The sequence below is a fragment of the Opisthocomus hoazin genome, chromosome 20 (genome assembly GCF_030867145.1).
Source record: "Opisthocomus hoazin isolate bOpiHoa1 chromosome 20, bOpiHoa1.hap1, whole genome shotgun sequence".
NCBI classification, from domain to species: Eukaryota; Metazoa; Chordata; class Aves; order Opisthocomiformes; family Opisthocomidae; genus Opisthocomus; species Opisthocomus hoazin.
This window is the reverse complement of record NC_134433.1, coordinates 11,787,417-11,803,588: the sequence shown is the minus strand read 5'-3', so window position 1 is coordinate 11,803,588 and position 16,172 is coordinate 11,787,417. Positions and strand designations below refer to the sequence as shown.

Sequence of the window (16,172 nt, the reverse complement as noted above, 5' to 3'; positions counted from 1 at the left end):
AGTGGTTACACGTTGCTAACCACAACGGGCCCAGCCGGCGCTGGCAGCTGCGCCTTCAGCAAGCCCGCGGGAGCGAGCCCGGCCGCCCCGCACCGCGCCGGGCCCCGCCGGGCCGGGCACAGCCCCCCGCTCGCTGCGGGCCGGGGCGGGGCCTGGGCCGCCTCTCCCGGGCGGAGCGCGCCGCCCCCCCGCCCCGCCGCCATGGCCGCGCCGCCGCCGTCGGAGCCCCCAGCCCGCCGGTGCCCGCCGCTGCCCGCCGCCGAGCCGCTCCTCGTCCTGGCCACCGTGTCCCTCGGCCTGCAGGGCCCGCTCGCCACCCAGTACCTCTGGGACCGGCTCGGGGCCGAGCGCGGCTACAACGGCCGCAACGCCAGCGGCCCCGCCGGCTGCGGGAACGGCAGCGCTGCCGCCGACCCACTGCGGGAGGTGCGGGGAAGGGGGGGGGGGGGGGGGGGGGGAGCTGCCGCCGAGCGGGGGGGCCGGGGCGTGCCGGGAGCCTCAGCGCCTGTTTCTCTTGCAGGAGGTGGAAGCGCTCGTCTCCCACTGGAACCTCTGTATCAATCTGGGAGGCTTCTTCGTCGGGCTCTTCTCCGTGACCCTCTTCGGACCATGGAGCGACAGCGTGGGCCGCCGCCCGGCTCTCGTCCTGCCGGCGGTGGGTATGGCCGTGCAAGCAGCCGTCTATCTTCTCGTCATGTACCTGCAGCTGCATGTCGCCTACTTTCTCCTTGGACGCGTCTTGAGTGGCCTGATGGGAGACTACAACCTGATCCTGGCCAGCTGCTTCGCCTACGCGGCCGACACCAGCGACAAACGCGCACGTACATTTCGCGTCGCCATCCTCGAGGCGTGCCTCGGCGTCGCAGGCATGCTGGCCAGCATTGGCGGCGGCCAGTGGCGCAAGGCTCAGGGGTACATCAACCCCTTTTGGCTCGTGCTCGCCACCAGTCTGGCTGCTGCTCTCTACGCTGCTTTCTGTCTTCAGGAATCGGTGAAGCAGCGGAAACCAGCCAAGCTGTTCACACTCCATCATTACAAGGCCGTCTACAGGCTGTACACAGCCCCGGAACACTCTAGCTGCAGGCGGAAGCTCGCTCTTTACTCCCTGGCTTTCTTTCTTCTTGTCACAGTACATTTTGGAACCAAGGACCTCTTTGTTTTGTACGAGCTTGGCTCCCCTCTCTGCTGGGCTGCAGACCTCATTGGGTACGGCTCAGCCGCCAGCTACCTGGCTTACCTGAGCAGCCTGGGAGGGCTGCGGCTGCTGCAGCTCTGCCTTGAAGACACCTGGGTGGCCGAGATAGGACTGATCTCCAATATTGCTGGACTGGTTGTGATTTCTCTTGCTGCTACAACACCACTGATGTTTACAGGTGATGCTGAGCTCTTAAATCCCCATATCTCAGGCCCTTAGCTTAGAGATGACAGTGGATGCAGGAGGGCAGTGTGCTTCCGGGAGTTCAGGCATGCGGAGGAAGTTCTGCCTCCGTTGCAGCTCATGTACCAACAGAACTGTGGCTTGCCAACAGCACAGCTGGCCGAACGCTGAAGCCAAAAGTGCAACCATATAGTGCCTAGAATATTAGGTTTCCCAGAAGCCATATTACACTGCAGGTGCAGACTAAAGTGCATTGTGAGATGCAGGAAGGTGAACTGGGTCTAAATATAGCAGGGAGAAACCACCTGGCTCTATAGATTTCTGGGACTGACTTTGGAGACTTTGTTTTTCAGCTAAGCTTTCCCTAATGTGCAATATCTTTCTCGCAGGTTATGGGATTCTGTTCCTTTCCATGGCAGCCACTCCAGTCATCAGAGCCAAGCTCTCCAAGCTGGTCAGCGAGACCGAACAGGGTAAGGAGTTGGCCAGTACGCTTAAGCCAGGTCCTGAAACACTGTTTTCTTGGAACATTGAAACCAAACTGCTTTGGGAGGTTAGGACTTCCCTGGCTGCTTTGGTCTCCTGCGCCCCTGCAGTTACCCTCAGGCTTAGGGTAACGCTTTATTTTTTCGGAATAATTGTCATTCATCCATTTAGACTTGCTACATTTTCAAGATGAGGACAGGAGAAGAAAAGCAAGATGATAAGTATTGCATTCAAGCATTTCCTTCATTCATCTGTTGGTTTCCAAAACTTCTACAAGGAGCAAGAGTTAAAATGGATTATACAATGAGCAGAAAATCGTGATTTCCCTGACCATGACTCTTTTCTGTAGATCAGTAACAGTAGGAAGAAACCTAGTGTTGTTAGAGAGTTATATCATTGACCATAATGAAAGATCATGGATAACCCGTAGGAGGAGTATATTTGCCTTTCTTCCAGTAGTTTGTTTGGAGAGCTTACACTTGCTGTTAAACACTGTGTAGGAATACCTCTGCAGGCAGACAGAGGGGAGGAGGGAATCGAGGTGGGAAAGATCAAAAGGTGATTTTGCACAATTCATGTTTCTTATATTAGGATGAAGGTGACACACAACACCAGGTTTATGATGCTAAATCTATAAAAAGTGCAGCCTTCTGCTGTACTTAATGTTTAACAAGCGATAAGATGTGCTTGGCAGTAAACAGATCTAGATAGCCCCATGTACAGCATTTACAATCCAGCTGATACATAATATCCCTGATCAGCTCTAGGGATACAGATTCCGGAGGTCCCTGAGGTGGTCCTGGCTACAGAGAAGTTGAGCTTGACGGGTTTGGCCTGCCAGGCCAGCACAGTGTGCCTGATCTCTGCTCCCAGCTCTTGTTTACCAAATGTGACAATGCAGACACCTTTTTTCTGGTGGGAATTGCAAACCCTTAGCAAGATTCACAGAATCCCATTGCAGGTGATGTGTTAAAAATGTTTGCAGACAGGGCTGTCTGACCATTAACATCTCGTATCTCTTTTCCAGGTGCTCTCTTTGCTTCTGTTGCCTGTGTGGAAGGGCTGTGTTCGCTTGTGGCTGCAGGAGTGTTCAACTCTCTCTATCCTGCCAGCTTGCACTTCATGAGGGGATTCCCGTTCCTCTTCGGGGCTATAATTCTTCTTATTCCGGCAGCTATTATTGGGTAATTTACTTCAAATTTCTTAACTTTGCCATAGGATCTGTGAAGTGTAAATGAAAAACACTATTTACTCTACTTAGGATAGAGACTCACAGTTTTAAAGGCGTATTTGCAATTATGCTTATGAGAGGGTGTTTCGTGCCCCAGTAAGCAGAGGTGCAGGTCCATTTCTTCTGTGTCTGAATCCTAGCGATAACCTGCAGCCCAAGTAAGGTAGCTGCCGCCATTCAAAGTGCTTCAAAGTCTCACTCAACCCTCAGAATGGAATCCAAAATCTGGAGTTGAATTTGAAAGTCTTCCTTCATGAAAGAGATGGAGTTCTCTTAGCAGTCTCTCTTCCTGTTGTTTCTCTACTAATTAAAGGAAAAGTTGTGTCATGATAGGAAACAAATCCCCTGGTTAGTCCTGTGAGTGAGAATGTGTTGGGATTTGCAGTAGAAGTGATACCGCTCCTAGCAGGGTCATTTTGTTCTGTTCCTTTGAAACTTTAAAACTCACTTCATTCAGCGATGTCCCAGTGTGCCTTCGTAGGCTCTAACTGTTCTTTCTTTCTTAGGTGGATAGAGATCTGGGACTCAAACCATGACTACAGTCACTTCTCAGATGCTTCAATAACCCCCGCAAATGGCTGAGCAGGAGCTTAGCAACAAGGAATTGGCCAGCTCAGCAGCGTCCATCTGAAGACTGCTCTTTATTCTTCCCTTGAAGGACAGATTAAGTGTTGGAGGGATACCCTGCTTGTCCTTACTAATTTTTTAATGCCAAGTAGTTGGAAATCATGGCTCTGACTACCGGTAGGAACTTAATTTGCAGATATGAATGCCTCCTTGCCATTGTGTTGGCTCATCTGTCAGAGAAAACCCAAGAGACCCAAAAGCCAATCAAGAGTAAAAGCTGTTGTTGGCCATTTGCAAGGCTGATTAGTGGTTTGGGGTTTGGTGGGAGGGAAGGTTCTATGGCATGCTTTTAGTGGTGAGAGAGGGCTGAATTCTCCTTTAATTGCCAAACATGTTCCCCTGTGAGCACTGCAGTGTGCAGCAGATGAGCTGTTGGTGTGGATGAGGCCCAGACTAAAGCCTGCAGAGCAAGACTGAAGCAGAGGTACCCAGCAGCGTGCTGCTGCTGAGGAGGAAGATCTGTGCTCCGAATCGATGTGTTGTCAATAAAAGTCACATGAATGTTACGTGCCAGACTGGGCTCCTGCAGAAATCCTTGTGATGAGCAGTAGTTTAGTACAGGAGTGCTCTTGCTTTATTGACTAATCTAGCTTTGGTTTCGCAAGTTAGAGGTGTCCAAGGGCAAGAATCTAACACATCAAGAGCTTGTAGTGAGGAGTGCCGGTGGCACGTCCTGCCTGTCTGTCTGCTCAGCCCAGGATTTCAGAGGTCCTTTTGAGAAGTAATAGCTCGTCTGAGAATATCGTGGTGCAAGTAGGTGCCTTAATTGGCAGTTGCCAAAACTGATGAAGTTAAGGCTAAAATTGACAAAATTAGGCCCCCCTAACTGAAGACCCTTACATTACCAATCCAAGGCCCCAGCTTTGATCAGTGTGCTCTAGCGTCGTGTGAAGTCGCTGCTCTGCGTGTGGCAAGGCCAGAAGCAGTCCTTCATCAGTACGCAGTGCTGTTGGGATGGGCTGGTGTGGTGACAGGACCAGTGTCTTTGCAGATAAAATTTTTTTGTTGCATGGGGCATAATTTTATGCCAGTGACCTCACTTCTGCTGCCCTTCTTGGAATGTGTTGATGCCAGCAAGCAAACCTCCCTGTTCATGGTATTCATAATTATTCCTTTCAAACGATTGACTGTATTGCCTCAATCTTATTTTCTTCAAACTGCCATAAACCAGCAGTTCTACATTGCACACACTGTTCAGATGCATGAAGTAATGTCCTTAGCTGTGAAATTGCTTAGCAGACACGTTACTTTCAGAATGAATAAAACCTCCATTCTCTTTTATGGTTCATAAAAAGATAGCTTTTCTCATACAGCTGTTAATGTCATTTGTCCTTGCCCCATTCTGTGCTTCTCTCTATTATTTTCATGCTGCTTCTTTCATGGAAGGCTCTGCAGTAAAGAAGCAGCACCAGGAAGTTATCTGCCTTGTGGAGAATGAGCGTGTGAGGGTCCTGAGTTGGGAAAAATGCAGATGCGGGACTTGCAAGCAGCCAAAGCTTGCTTTTCCTGAACACCAGAGTAAAGCTCGCCAGGAGTACTGTAACCTGTTGTTGAATACGCAGTAAATGCGAGATGCTTATACAGCATGATTCCCTGTTCATTAGGAGTTTGTGATAAAAGCAGAAGTGGGGAGTAGAGAAGCAGGAGATGGAGAAGCAGGGAGGCTAAAAGAACTTGGTGTTACGCCACTTGATCTGTGTAGTTATGCCTGTGGACATAGTCACGCGTCTGGCTGAGCCCAGAATTAGCCTCGCTGAGGAACAGGGCATGCTGTGAGTGTTGCATTAGCTGTTTTAACTGACCCTATTGTGAAGTAAGGCTTCTCTACCAACAGACTCCATGGACGCCAATGCTAGCAGCTGCTCAATATTGTGCAGTGAAGTGTAATTGTGTTCTGGCTCTGCTTTCCTGTTTGTGTCAGTGTGCTTGCAAAGGAGAAATTCAATAGGAACTATTATACTCAATTAAAAAAATTAAAACATGGTTTTTCTAGGCTGTCCTCCAAGAACTACAACCGTGAAGCAAATACATGATCCATGCATCGTGACTGTGGGCAGCAGGTACAGAGTCCCTGGGGATGCAGTGAGCTACATCAGTCCATGCAAAGATGAGCCTGAAGTGTGGGTGCCCACGGAGAATGGTGCCTGGAGAATGTCAGTTCTGCTGCCCGTTCAGAGGATGAGAAAGCATGACGGCAAGAGTGAGCAAGGGTGAGAAGGCTGCAGGGAGAGAAGCATGTGACACAAACAGAAGCGAGGTGGGAATTTAGAGTATAAACCGATTTATTAATAATGTCTAATAGAACAACTTCAAACACTTTCTGACATGACACAGGAAAGGAATAAGGAACAGTGAGAACAGAAGGAATCGTTTCCTTGAGACTGGAAGGGGCTGGGTATGGGATGTTTTGACAAGAGCAGAGCGAGTTCATTAAGGTGAAGACAGCTGAATGGTGGGGAAACAGGAAGAGTCAGTCTGGGCAGCTGGAGCATGAGATGGGATCTCGCTGCAGTGAGACGCCTAAGCTGTAGAGAATGAGTAAATCTCGACATCGAATGGTGGGTGAGGAGGTTAATTGCTAGAGAGCTCCTGGGAAACAAGATGCAATAGTCTTACTGTGTATTGTTGCAGGGAGAAAAATCCTTAGGACTGTTTGTGTGGGACTCCTTCAGTGGCCACAGAGGCCTTGACATTCAATCAGTTACTCACGACTTTTCCCTGAAGCAGCTCACAAGTGGCTTTTATCCTTTGGCGGATTCACCTTTGGGCTCATCTGCTGGCTTGCTCGTGTTTAATCTGGAGATTAGATAGATTCTATTCCTGGTGAATGATGGGTAGATATAGCTATTAACCTTTCACTGTAGAGCAAAGATGCCATTAACTGTGAGCTGATAAGAACTATCCATAAAGCTGTGATTAAGCACCAAAATTTAACTTTTCTTCCCCCCCCCCTCAAATGTTCATGGATCTAAGCCAAAACGAAATGTGTTTGTGTTTCTGCCTGTTAAGGCAGCAGCAAGGGGAGAGCCAGGAGAAGGACAAGGTGGCTGAGACTCCTCATTACCTCCTGAAAGAGCTGAGTTATCTGGAGCAGGGATGGGCAAAGGAGCTTGCTTCTGCAGGGTGGTGCATCAGCCTGGTCCCCAGAGCATCAGGACAGGCTGGTGTTCCCTGGGCATGGCTTGTTCTTCCTCCCATGTGTGCTCTGAACAAGGATGTCTGTTTGCATTACTAACTTTGCTCTGCATCAGAAAAGACAAGCTCAGGTAGGAGCTGCAATTTCTGGTGCTAATTGCAAAATGGCCTGCAGTTGAGAAACCTGCTGCCCCTCCACGCAGGTGTGAGAAGCAGGACAAGGCTGGGACCACAGGATTCAGGGGAGGTGCGTCAGGGTGCCTGTGGTTCTCCACTTCCCATGTCAGCAGCAGGCGCTGCCAGTCCTGCTCCCAGATGGTGCTCACACCTTGCAGCCTCTGCCTGCCCTTTGCATCGACTTTGCCCTTTCCTGGTATTTCCAAGTGAGTAGCTGCAAAAAGACCTGGAGGGTGCTGAGAAGGGGTTGGTAGAAAGAAACAAATGCTGCTTGGTATTGCATCCAGCAGAGAGCAGGGACGACCCTGAGCCTGAGGAGCTTAGCCAGGGCTGTCAGGTGAAGCGTTGGTCAGCAGAGAGATAGGCCAGCTCCTGGCTGAAGGAACAGACCACGGGACATCTGCTGTGGAGCAGCAAGAACAGAGTAAAATACAGCCAGTGTACAACAGCTCCACAAGTACAGTACAGCAATTAGCATCTTGCGTATCTGCATGGATGTGTTTTCCAGAGTCACAATCCGGTCTCCTATGTCCTATAAGCATAGACCTGATAAAGTCGTAAAGCTGAAACATCAGATGGAGGAAAGGGAGTTGTTTTAAAAGCACTTTTTGCAAAGACCTTGCCAAAACTTCACGTGAGCTAACCCCAAATTTCCGTCGCCAAAGTGAAGAGCACAAACTGGTTTTGCAGCATTAGGAGGTGAAAGGCCCTCAAGGAGGGAGTGAGCTCGTGTGATAAAGGGACATTACTGGGAAAGAGAAAGCTGCTGCTGAGTAGTTTAGATGCCTCTGTTGTTATCTTTCCCAAACACAGGGATTTTGTTAGGGCTTAGCTTTTATTTGCCCTTTCCTGCTCTCAGCTTCTGACCGCAAGGATACTCCCGTGGCACCCAGCAGAGGCCATATGATGCTTGCAGACTGTTCCCTCTCAGCTGCTCTTCTCTTTCCCGTGTCCTCTTGCGACATACCCCTCAGCAGCAACCCAGCTTTCGGTCCTCAGAAGATCCCTACTCTTCGGACATGCTTCTGGGGGGAGCTGCAGCCACGTGCGGGGATTGGGACAGTGTTGGTCTCCCTCGCAGCCCCAGCGTTGCTGGAGGCACAGCCTGCGTGTCCTGCTGCCCCAAGGGATGACATGGAAGACAACTCGTCTGTCTCAGATTCCACCAGGCAGCTTATAAATGAGAACTGGCCTTTCAACGCCGGGGGGCTTGCGTTTGGAGGGTGAAGGGGGGCTAATGAGCCACAGGCCTTGTCTCAAGCCAGGATACTAAGAAGAGGAAAAATCTAGAGGGAGAAATTTAGCCCCACGTAACAAGGGGGCAGCTGGGAAGTCTCTGGAGGGGGTGAGGCAGCTGTTCTGGTTCTAGGTCTGCCCCAGGGAGGGCAAGCAGTCCAGCCCATTCTCCGACCCAGCCGAGGAGTCCCGGGAGGAACGGCCCTGGAGAAAGCGAATTATTTTGTCGATTGTGGCCTCCTGGTACTCGTGGGACCACCTGGTTCGAGGGGAAAATTTCAGTTAATCTTTCTGTTGTGCGAGATGCCATAAGATAGCTCCTTCCTCCACCCCGGCTCTTTGGGAGCTCCCCTTTTCCCCCTGGAAAACAGAGAAACGCTGTCTGCTGCAGGAAAGCCTCCTCCTCTGTGCCCTGCCAGGCTGGAGGGCCACAAGCAGGTTGGGATGCCAGCCCAGGGTGCTGCTGCACGAAGGGGCAGCAGGAGGTGAGAGGAATCCAGGCGAACTCTGTCAGCAGCATCACTCCTGCCTGGAGGACTGGGGCCATGGGGATGGGCATCCTCCCAGCAGCAACGGGGTGGGGAGCGCTGGTATCCAGAGGAGCCCCAAGCGCAACAACAGCCAAGGGATTATGGTGGGGACCTTTGCTCCCTTCATGCTCTGGAGTCCCTGAAGTGAGTCACCTCCCCTTTGGCCTGTTCTGCCTCCCTCGTGTGTTTGTCCCAGTGTCCTTGTGCTCTTTGCTGCTGCTCATGCAAGCTGTTCTCTCCAGCTAGCAAGGAAACCCATAGCACAGGTTCCTTTTACTTACTTGATACCATTAAATTTCAGAACAGCCCTCATGTCCTTGGGAAGTGTTTCTGGGTCCGGCCACTCAAAATGATCTGTAACAGGTACAATGTTCTTTCCAGAGTTCAGGGCTGTCACAATCTCCTGCAGGAACATGTAGGTGCTCAGGCTATGGCCCGTGGCAGCTCGTCGCCAGCCCCTTCCTGCTCCAGCATCCACCAAGCTCCCGCCTGATGGCATTTCCTACCTTGTGCACCCAGTCCTTGCACTCGGGGTCTCCCATGCATTTATCCAGTGCGTTTGGGGAGAGGACCAGCACAAAATTGCGAGCACTCAAGACGCTCTGGACCAGCTTGTCTTCAAACTTCCCTGCCTCCAGCTTCTCCACATCGATGAACACACTGAAGCCGTGCAGCTGCAGGTGGACCTTCAGCAGGCTGGTGGTGAGAGGAGACAGCACTGTGAGCAGAGCTACTGCCAGTGCCTGGGCTTCCCGTGCTCTCCCACCACATTGGCTAAGACATGGTGAGACAGAGGAGCAGTGAACAGGCTCCCACAGAGAACAGCATGGTCCTCAAGACGCCAGCTGCCAGCCAGCCTGTGTACAGGTGTCTGGGCCCACGCAGAAATCACAGGGAGATGGACATTAACTCCCTGCTGAGATCCCCTACAGCCACACGAGCACAGTGTGAAAAAGGGTAAGGCAGCATCAGAGGGACAGGGTGGCAGTGACAGGACTGGGAACTGCCTGTCCACCGCGCAGCTTATGGCACATGCTGTACACATTTGCACTGCGGCTTTTGGCAGCCTGCAGCAATCCCCGGCTCCACACTCTGCCCACGACTGATCACCAGCCTTCACTCTGGGCTTCATCCCCACACCGCCTCATTGCCAGCAGGACTCACCTGGCCAGCTGCGACCCGGTGCTCCTCCGGTAGCTGATAAACACATCAGTCCCATCGGATGCAGTTTGCAGCATTATAGGGGAGTGAAGCATTTCTAGGCAGAGCAAACAGCAACCAAAAGTTAAAAGTACCCAACAACTCATCCCAAACAACCCTCGGTACTTGCCCCCACCCGCCTGCTTGGGCGCAGTGAGCAGCAGCGGGACCCGCACCCCTCGCAGCGGTGAGGATGCGGACGCGGTGGAAGCCCGTGTTGATGTGGCAGTCCTCCTGCAGCTGCTGCTCCGTCACCCGATGCAAGAAGTTGCGGTTGATGCCACACGTCAGCAGGTTGTACGTGTACTGACGAAACTTGGGGTCGATGCCGCCCAGCCAGTCGGCCAGGTTGCTGTGGTCGCAGGTGGAATAGTTCGCAAAGGTCTTCAGCTCTGTCAGCTCCCGTAAAAACCTGACAGAGAAACAAATGAAAGCCTGGAGTGGGGAGGGGAGGCTTCTGGACCAGGCAGGACCTAGAGACATTTGGTATCACATCTTTTATCTGCACAGGAGAGAGTGCAGCTGCATGCTGTGGTGAAGAATGAGCTGAAGAAATAGAGATGAACAACTGCGTGACTGTGGGAGCGTTGGTTCTCAGGAGACAGAGGTATGAAGAGCTCAGCGGAGGGAGGAGAAGCTCAGGTAAGTTCCCATCTTTCTGGGTAGCTTGCAGGATCCCACCTCCCCTCTGCCACAGGTGGTCTCTTGCCATCCCACACCTCTGCCGTGCATTGGCCCCACTGCAGGAATCCCTCTGGGACTGCACATGGCACTGGAAAAGCCCTGGAAGCCCAGGTTTTGCATTTTGAGGATCTATGTTCTTGTCTTTGCAAGAAGGGAAAGGCACAGAACTTTTCCCTGGCTCCTCTCCTGTGGTGATGACCACAAGAGAGGCCACCGTGCCCTGGTGGTGGTCCTACCTTTTCCGAGTGATGCTGGAGTCCATGCCCAAATCCTCCTGCAGCTCCTCCTCTGTCAGCCTCAGGAGAATGTCCCCATCCACCTGGTGGTCCTGCCAAGAGAAATCCAGGCTGAAAAGGTCCCAGAAAAAGCTGTTGGGTGAGATGCGTACACCTCTGCTGCAAGATGGGGCACGAGGGCCCATCCAGATGTCCCTCTCCCAGCACACAGCCCTACCAGGAAGCTCTGGCAGTATTTGTTGAATCCGATCTGCTGCAGCCATGTCTGCACCTCGCAGGGCTTCCAGTTGGGAATGGTGGGCAGGATGCGCCGAGGAACCTCCTCCCCTATTGTGCGCAGCACCTTCTTGGCCAGGGAGGAGGTTGTGCTGCTGGTGGAGTAGCACACTATCCTCTTCAGGCTCTGCGTAGCCCCAATCTCGCTGAAAATCTGGGGACACAAAGAGAGGAGACATCACTTTGCTTTCCTTCCTCCTCCCCACAACCTGTGCCAAGCCATCTGAGGACCGGGGTGCTCGGTAAGCTCATAGGAGAGCAAAGGACACCAAGATGCAGTTGTGGCAACCCTTCCCTTTTGCACCTCCTTCCTTCAGGCCAACCTGCCCTTTACCTTTGTTTTCTTCTGCCTGGTTTTGATGGCAGCCTCCGTGCAGAGGTAGAAGGCAGCGATGCACTGTGCTTCCAGCCGTGAGCTATCCAGCAAGGGCACCAGCCGCTGCAGGTCGTCCGCCGTCCTCCCCTGGCTATTGTCGCTGCTGCCCAACATCTCGCAGGCGAACTGCTCTGGATCCAGTGAGGCGATGAACGGCTCCACCAGAGCCAGCGTCCCTGAGCGCTCCACCTCCTTCTCGATTTCTTTGTTGGTGGCCAGCACCGTGATGGCCAGGCATGCATGCAGGCGGATTAGTTCATCATCTCTTGAGAACACCAGTGGGAAAAGCCACTCCGCTGTCCTCTTCTCGATCATCAGGCGCTGGTTGGCCTGCCCTCCGTACATGGCACAGTTGGCCAAGGCCATGGCACAGTGCCGCAGCACGATGGGGTCCGTCCAGCGGCACCAGTAGAGGATAGCATCCAGGCCTCCATCAGAGATGAGCTGGAAACAGGTCTCCTCGGTGTGTTTGAACATGTGTTCCAGGATACCAGCGACGCTCTGCGCCAGCTGGGGAACATCTCGCTCCTTGGCTAAGTTTAGAATCACTCCCAGACCGATCCGAGCGATCCGATCCCTGCAGGAAGGAGAGGCACAGGCAGGTGAGGGGCAGACAGCCGTGCAGGGAGTGAGAACAGCAACTGGTGTGAGAACTCCCCTGCGCTTCGGTGGCGTTTGCCCCCTGACAGCCTGATTCTTTCCTATGGGGCAAGCCTGCCAGGCTGCGATGCAGTGAGATGCAACAGGCTGGTGTTGGAAGAACCCGTCTGGAAGAGCTTGTGATGGGACAGGCCATGGGGTGTGCAGCCCAGGACCACCGCACCAGAGGCTCTCATGCCCGAGGTAAGATGTACATAGCAATTCAGAGCGCAAGGTAGGCTAATGCCAGGTTAAAAATAGATCTGCTTAGTCAGCTTTGCTGGGTGTGTGTGAGCTGCTTTGTGTTTGGGGGTGAAAACTCGTTTGTCCCTAACCAGTGCTGTCCTCTGGTGGGTCTCCTGGTCGGTGCCAAGGCCAGGACAGGGGTTCTACACCTGGCTGAGCAGCCATGCAGAACTGGCCACAGGGGCATGTGGGAGACGGGGATCTGCCCGTCCTGAGCTGGCAGCATGGAGGCAGCTTGGAGGAAAGCTGTTTATTGCTGCAGTCCTGCGCTTTCCTAGAAGAGGACAACAAGAGCCTGGGGGCAGGCGGCCGAGGGCCACCAGCTGCTGCTCTGCTGTGGCTGGCCTTGAGAGCCCCGTGCTGTGAGGACGGTCTTAAAACAACACCCAAATGGGGCTGTGTGCTAAAAGCACAGAGTGAGGAAGGGGGAAATGACGGGCTCTTGGCTGCCCTCCCACGAGTTTGCCTGGGGTACTGGGGTGGCTCCATCTCTGGCCTTAGAAATGACCCGCTTGGTGCCATGACAGAGCTGCTCTGCTCATAAGGCGCAAGCCCTGGCATGGATGCCCCGTCCCGTGCTGCTCATGAGGGTGGAGGTGGGTTTGGCCCCCAGCAATGGTGGGGAAAGGCACGCTGGCCTCTGTGCTGGCAGGCGGGAGGAGCATTTCTGGGAAGCCTGTGGCCTGCATGGCTCACGCTGACCTTGGGGTGGGTTTGGCAGCAAACACTGTGGAGAGCTCTGGAAAAAAAAAGCCCTCAGCCTAGAGCTGGCTCCAAGCCTGCACTTGGCCACAGAGCTGGATGACAATCACAGCCCTGCCAGGTCCCCGACTCCCCGCAGCCATGGAATGGAGCCAGGACTGGTCCAGCTCCCAGCTAAACACCGATGCTGCTGTGCAGGGATGCTGGGAGAGGTCTCTAAGCCAGAGTCTTGGACCCAGGGAAGGACCCTACACCTCCCTGCCATCGCTCGGAGGTTGATGGTGGGTCAGGCTATGGGGAGAAGGGGCTGGGGGCCCACAGCTGCTCTGGAGCCCTGGCCCATGAACTGCTCCTGGAGCAGAGATGGCAACTCCAGCAGCTGCTTTCTCTGACCGGGAAGATAAGTGCTGAATTCAGACCATGCCAGCGATGTTTCCTGGGATTAATTCCACTCTAATGCACTTTCCTGATTTAGCTGTTGCTTCTTTTTGCCTGCCAGTGCATGCAGCAAGGCCCAGGCTGCGAGTCCGCAACCTTACAGCAAGACACATCGCCCGTAAAGCTGGAGCAAGACCGTAGACTTTGGCCAGGCCTCCTCCACACGCGCCGAAAGCCCTGGCTGGGGCTGCTGGGCTTGGGTGCACCGAGGGAGAGCAGAGCTGGGAGAGCCATGTGCTTGCCTGCGGGGTCCCAGCAGAGAAAGGTCTGGTCCTCACCCAGCTCGCGGCAGGTACGTGGCTCCTGTCTGGGACCAGCACGCCGCAGGCAGTGCTGCTGGGATGTGCTGAACCAGACCCGGGGCAGAGCGGGGAGTTCATCTGTCGGGGTGCTTGCGGGAGCGCGTCCATGGTGTGGGAAGGGTGAGCTGCGTGCGGGTGCTGCATCAGCGCTGCTGTGCATTTAGGTGTGTTGGGTGCCGTGTGCGCACGTGCACCCTCATACACGTGCTCGTATACACACACACACAGAGGCTCCCACCCCCCCTGTGCCAACGGTGTCGCAGAGCCAGGCAAATACCTCCCACCCATCCTGGGTACGGCGCACACATCTCCAGCCTCTGAACCCCACGGGCTGGGGGGCTCCGAAGACCACCGACAGGCCAGCCTCCTCCTTACGGCCTCACTCCAGCCCTGGCCAGCAGCAGCAAGTTTCTGGGAACCAGCTTTGCCCTCCTCGTCCTGCTCTGGCTATGGCTAAGGGGGAGTCCTGTCTCATCCTTGGGGCCAGATGCTCGGGCCAGCCAAACTGACCCAGCTCAGCCACGAAGTGTTCTTCTCTAGGTGGCCCCAGGCTGAGGGTGGCTCATGAGGACGCCCCGATCCTTACCAGCATCCCTGAGCTGGGGCTGGTCCTCCTCCCTCCAGCCGTGGCGGGGACATTTCAGGCCATTGCGTGGGTGTGACTGGCAAGTCAGGGACCCCCGTGTGCGAGTGCCGGGTGTGGGGGGATGCGGTGTGGAGCCGAGGATGTTCGATGCACCGGGAGCACCCAGAGCAGGGAAATTTGGGGGGTGTGGGTGGGGTGGATGGAGGAAATCCCTGCTGTGCTGGGGTAGCAGGCGAGGTGCAGTGGGGAGGGCTGTGCCTGGCGAGGGGGCTTTTTGCAGACTCACCTGTTTTCTGCCACCAGGATCTGCTCCAGGAGTTTTCCTGCCTGGCACTTGGTCTCCAGCTCCGCCGTGTAGAGCAGGTTGAGCAGCAGGTCCAGGCCCCCTTCCAGGCGGATCACATCGCACAGCACTTTGGCCACGTCCCTCCCCAGCGTGGGCATCCCCCAGGCTTCCTCCACCAGCTGGAAGACCTCAGCGATGGCCTTCCTCACCTCGGTGGGGCTGCCCGCCTGCTTGGTGCAGGCGATGGCCCGGTGCAGGGCGGGCAGGATCCGGTCCAGGGCTGCCCGCACGTCGGTGTTGACCCCGGGGGAAACCTCCCGGTGCTCCCCGGAGCCGCCGCCGGCCCAGCTGCCCGCCCGGCTCACGCACTCGGGCACAGTCAGCCTCTCCGCACCCGCCATGGCCAGGAACCGGCCCAGGTCATAGAGCGAGAGGAGCACGGTGAGCACCATCGGCATCTCCTAGCGCGGCATCCTCGGGGACCCGGCCCCTCGGGGGGGACCTGGTTCCCCCTCCCCGCCCTGCCCAGCCGGGATGCGGAGCTGGTAGCCGTGGCGGGAGCCGCCTTCCCGGAGCCGGGCTCAGCATCCCGGCTCCTCGGGGGCTGATGTCACCGGGCGCAGGCACCGCCTCTCCGAGGAGGGGCTCGTCTCCGGGCAGCGGCAGCCCCCTCCTCGCTGCAGATGCTCCGGCATCCCCCAGACCCCTCCTTCCGCAGCCCTGCCCAGCCTGAGCTCGTCCCCATGGCCCGTGTCCCCCTCCCCCCCACCTTGCCCGAGCTGCCGCGGACCTGTTGTCCCCCCGCATCGCCAGGCAGGGACCCCCACGCCGCTTTTGCAGCAGGTCTCGCCGGGACCCTCTGCGACCGGAGAAGGGGGCACAGGGTGGAAGGAAAGGGCCGGGCACCGTGGTGGCCGTGGCCGTGTTCACGGTGAGGTTGTGGCCATCCTGGCACTGTGTTTTGAACTCGGGTGGTACCAGTGCAGGGCGGGTAAAGAGCTCCATTTTCGTGGCAGAGATTCCGGGTTTCTCTTCTGGGTGGGCTCTGCATTTGCATGACAAAAGAAAGAGCAGAGGCAGCCTGAGTCCCTTTTATTTTCTTTTTTCCAGGCCAGACGTGCTCAGGGCAGAAATGCTTTGGACGCTTGAGCTTAAATCCTTGGCTCCAAAACCAGGTTGTTGCCAGCTCAGACGGAGACTTAAATTCAAGTTGATGTTTTGATGCGACAGAGTCGCTTTTAATCCTCTGCATCCACTATGCAGGGGCAGACGGAGGAAAGGGACATTAGCTCACAGCGAAGGACGGTGGACAAGGCGACCTGAGCAGCACAGTACTGTGGGAGAAGCTCGGCACAGAACCTGTAAGGCTTTTCCTGATAAATTATTCTCAGCTGGGGGTGA

General features: G+C 54.9%; 2 protein-coding genes across 4 annotated transcripts; one reads left to right on the top strand and one right to left on the bottom strand.

The window, feature by feature from the left end:
* The first annotated feature begins 201 nt into the window (after positions 1 to 201).
* On the top strand, positions 202 to 10,942 carry SLC46A1 (solute carrier family 46 member 1). 2 transcript variants are annotated; one of them, XR_012765901.1, is made up of 7 exons: positions 202 to 426; positions 521 to 1,373; positions 1,768 to 1,851; positions 2,892 to 3,048; positions 3,602 to 3,839; positions 5,716 to 5,979; positions 10,511 to 10,942. XR_012765901.1 is itself a non-coding variant. In XM_075439962.1 (5 exons), the coding sequence occupies exons 1-5, from the start codon at positions 202 to 204 to the stop codon at positions 3,675 to 3,677; spliced, it is 1,395 nt and encodes a 464-aa protein (XP_075296077.1). In that variant the 3' UTR covers positions 3,678 to 5,030. The 2 variants fall into 2 exon arrangements, 1 of the variants encoding a protein (XP_075296077.1); XM_075439962.1 differs by lacking the exons at positions 5,716 to 5,979; positions 10,511 to 10,942 and having other exon boundaries at positions 3,602 to 5,030.
* SARM1 (sterile alpha and TIR motif containing 1) lies at positions 5,987 to 15,375 on the bottom strand. 2 transcript variants are annotated; one of them, XM_075439961.1, is made up of 9 exons: positions 14,772 to 15,375; positions 11,531 to 12,149; positions 11,138 to 11,350; positions 10,921 to 11,012; positions 10,177 to 10,412; positions 9,965 to 10,058; positions 9,307 to 9,496; positions 9,082 to 9,203; positions 5,987 to 7,410 (listed from the first exon to the last, which is right to left on the bottom strand). In XM_075439961.1, the coding sequence occupies exons 1-9, from the start codon at positions 15,227 to 15,229 to the stop codon at positions 7,368 to 7,370; spliced, it is 2,067 nt and encodes a 688-aa protein (XP_075296076.1). In that variant the 5' UTR covers positions 15,230 to 15,375; the 3' UTR covers positions 5,987 to 7,367. The 2 variants fall into 2 exon arrangements, with proteins under 2 accessions (XP_075296076.1, XP_009936564.2); XM_009938262.2 differs by lacking the exon at positions 5,987 to 7,410 and adding an exon at positions 8,102 to 8,529.
* Between the last annotated feature and the right edge of the window lie 797 nt (positions 15,376 to 16,172).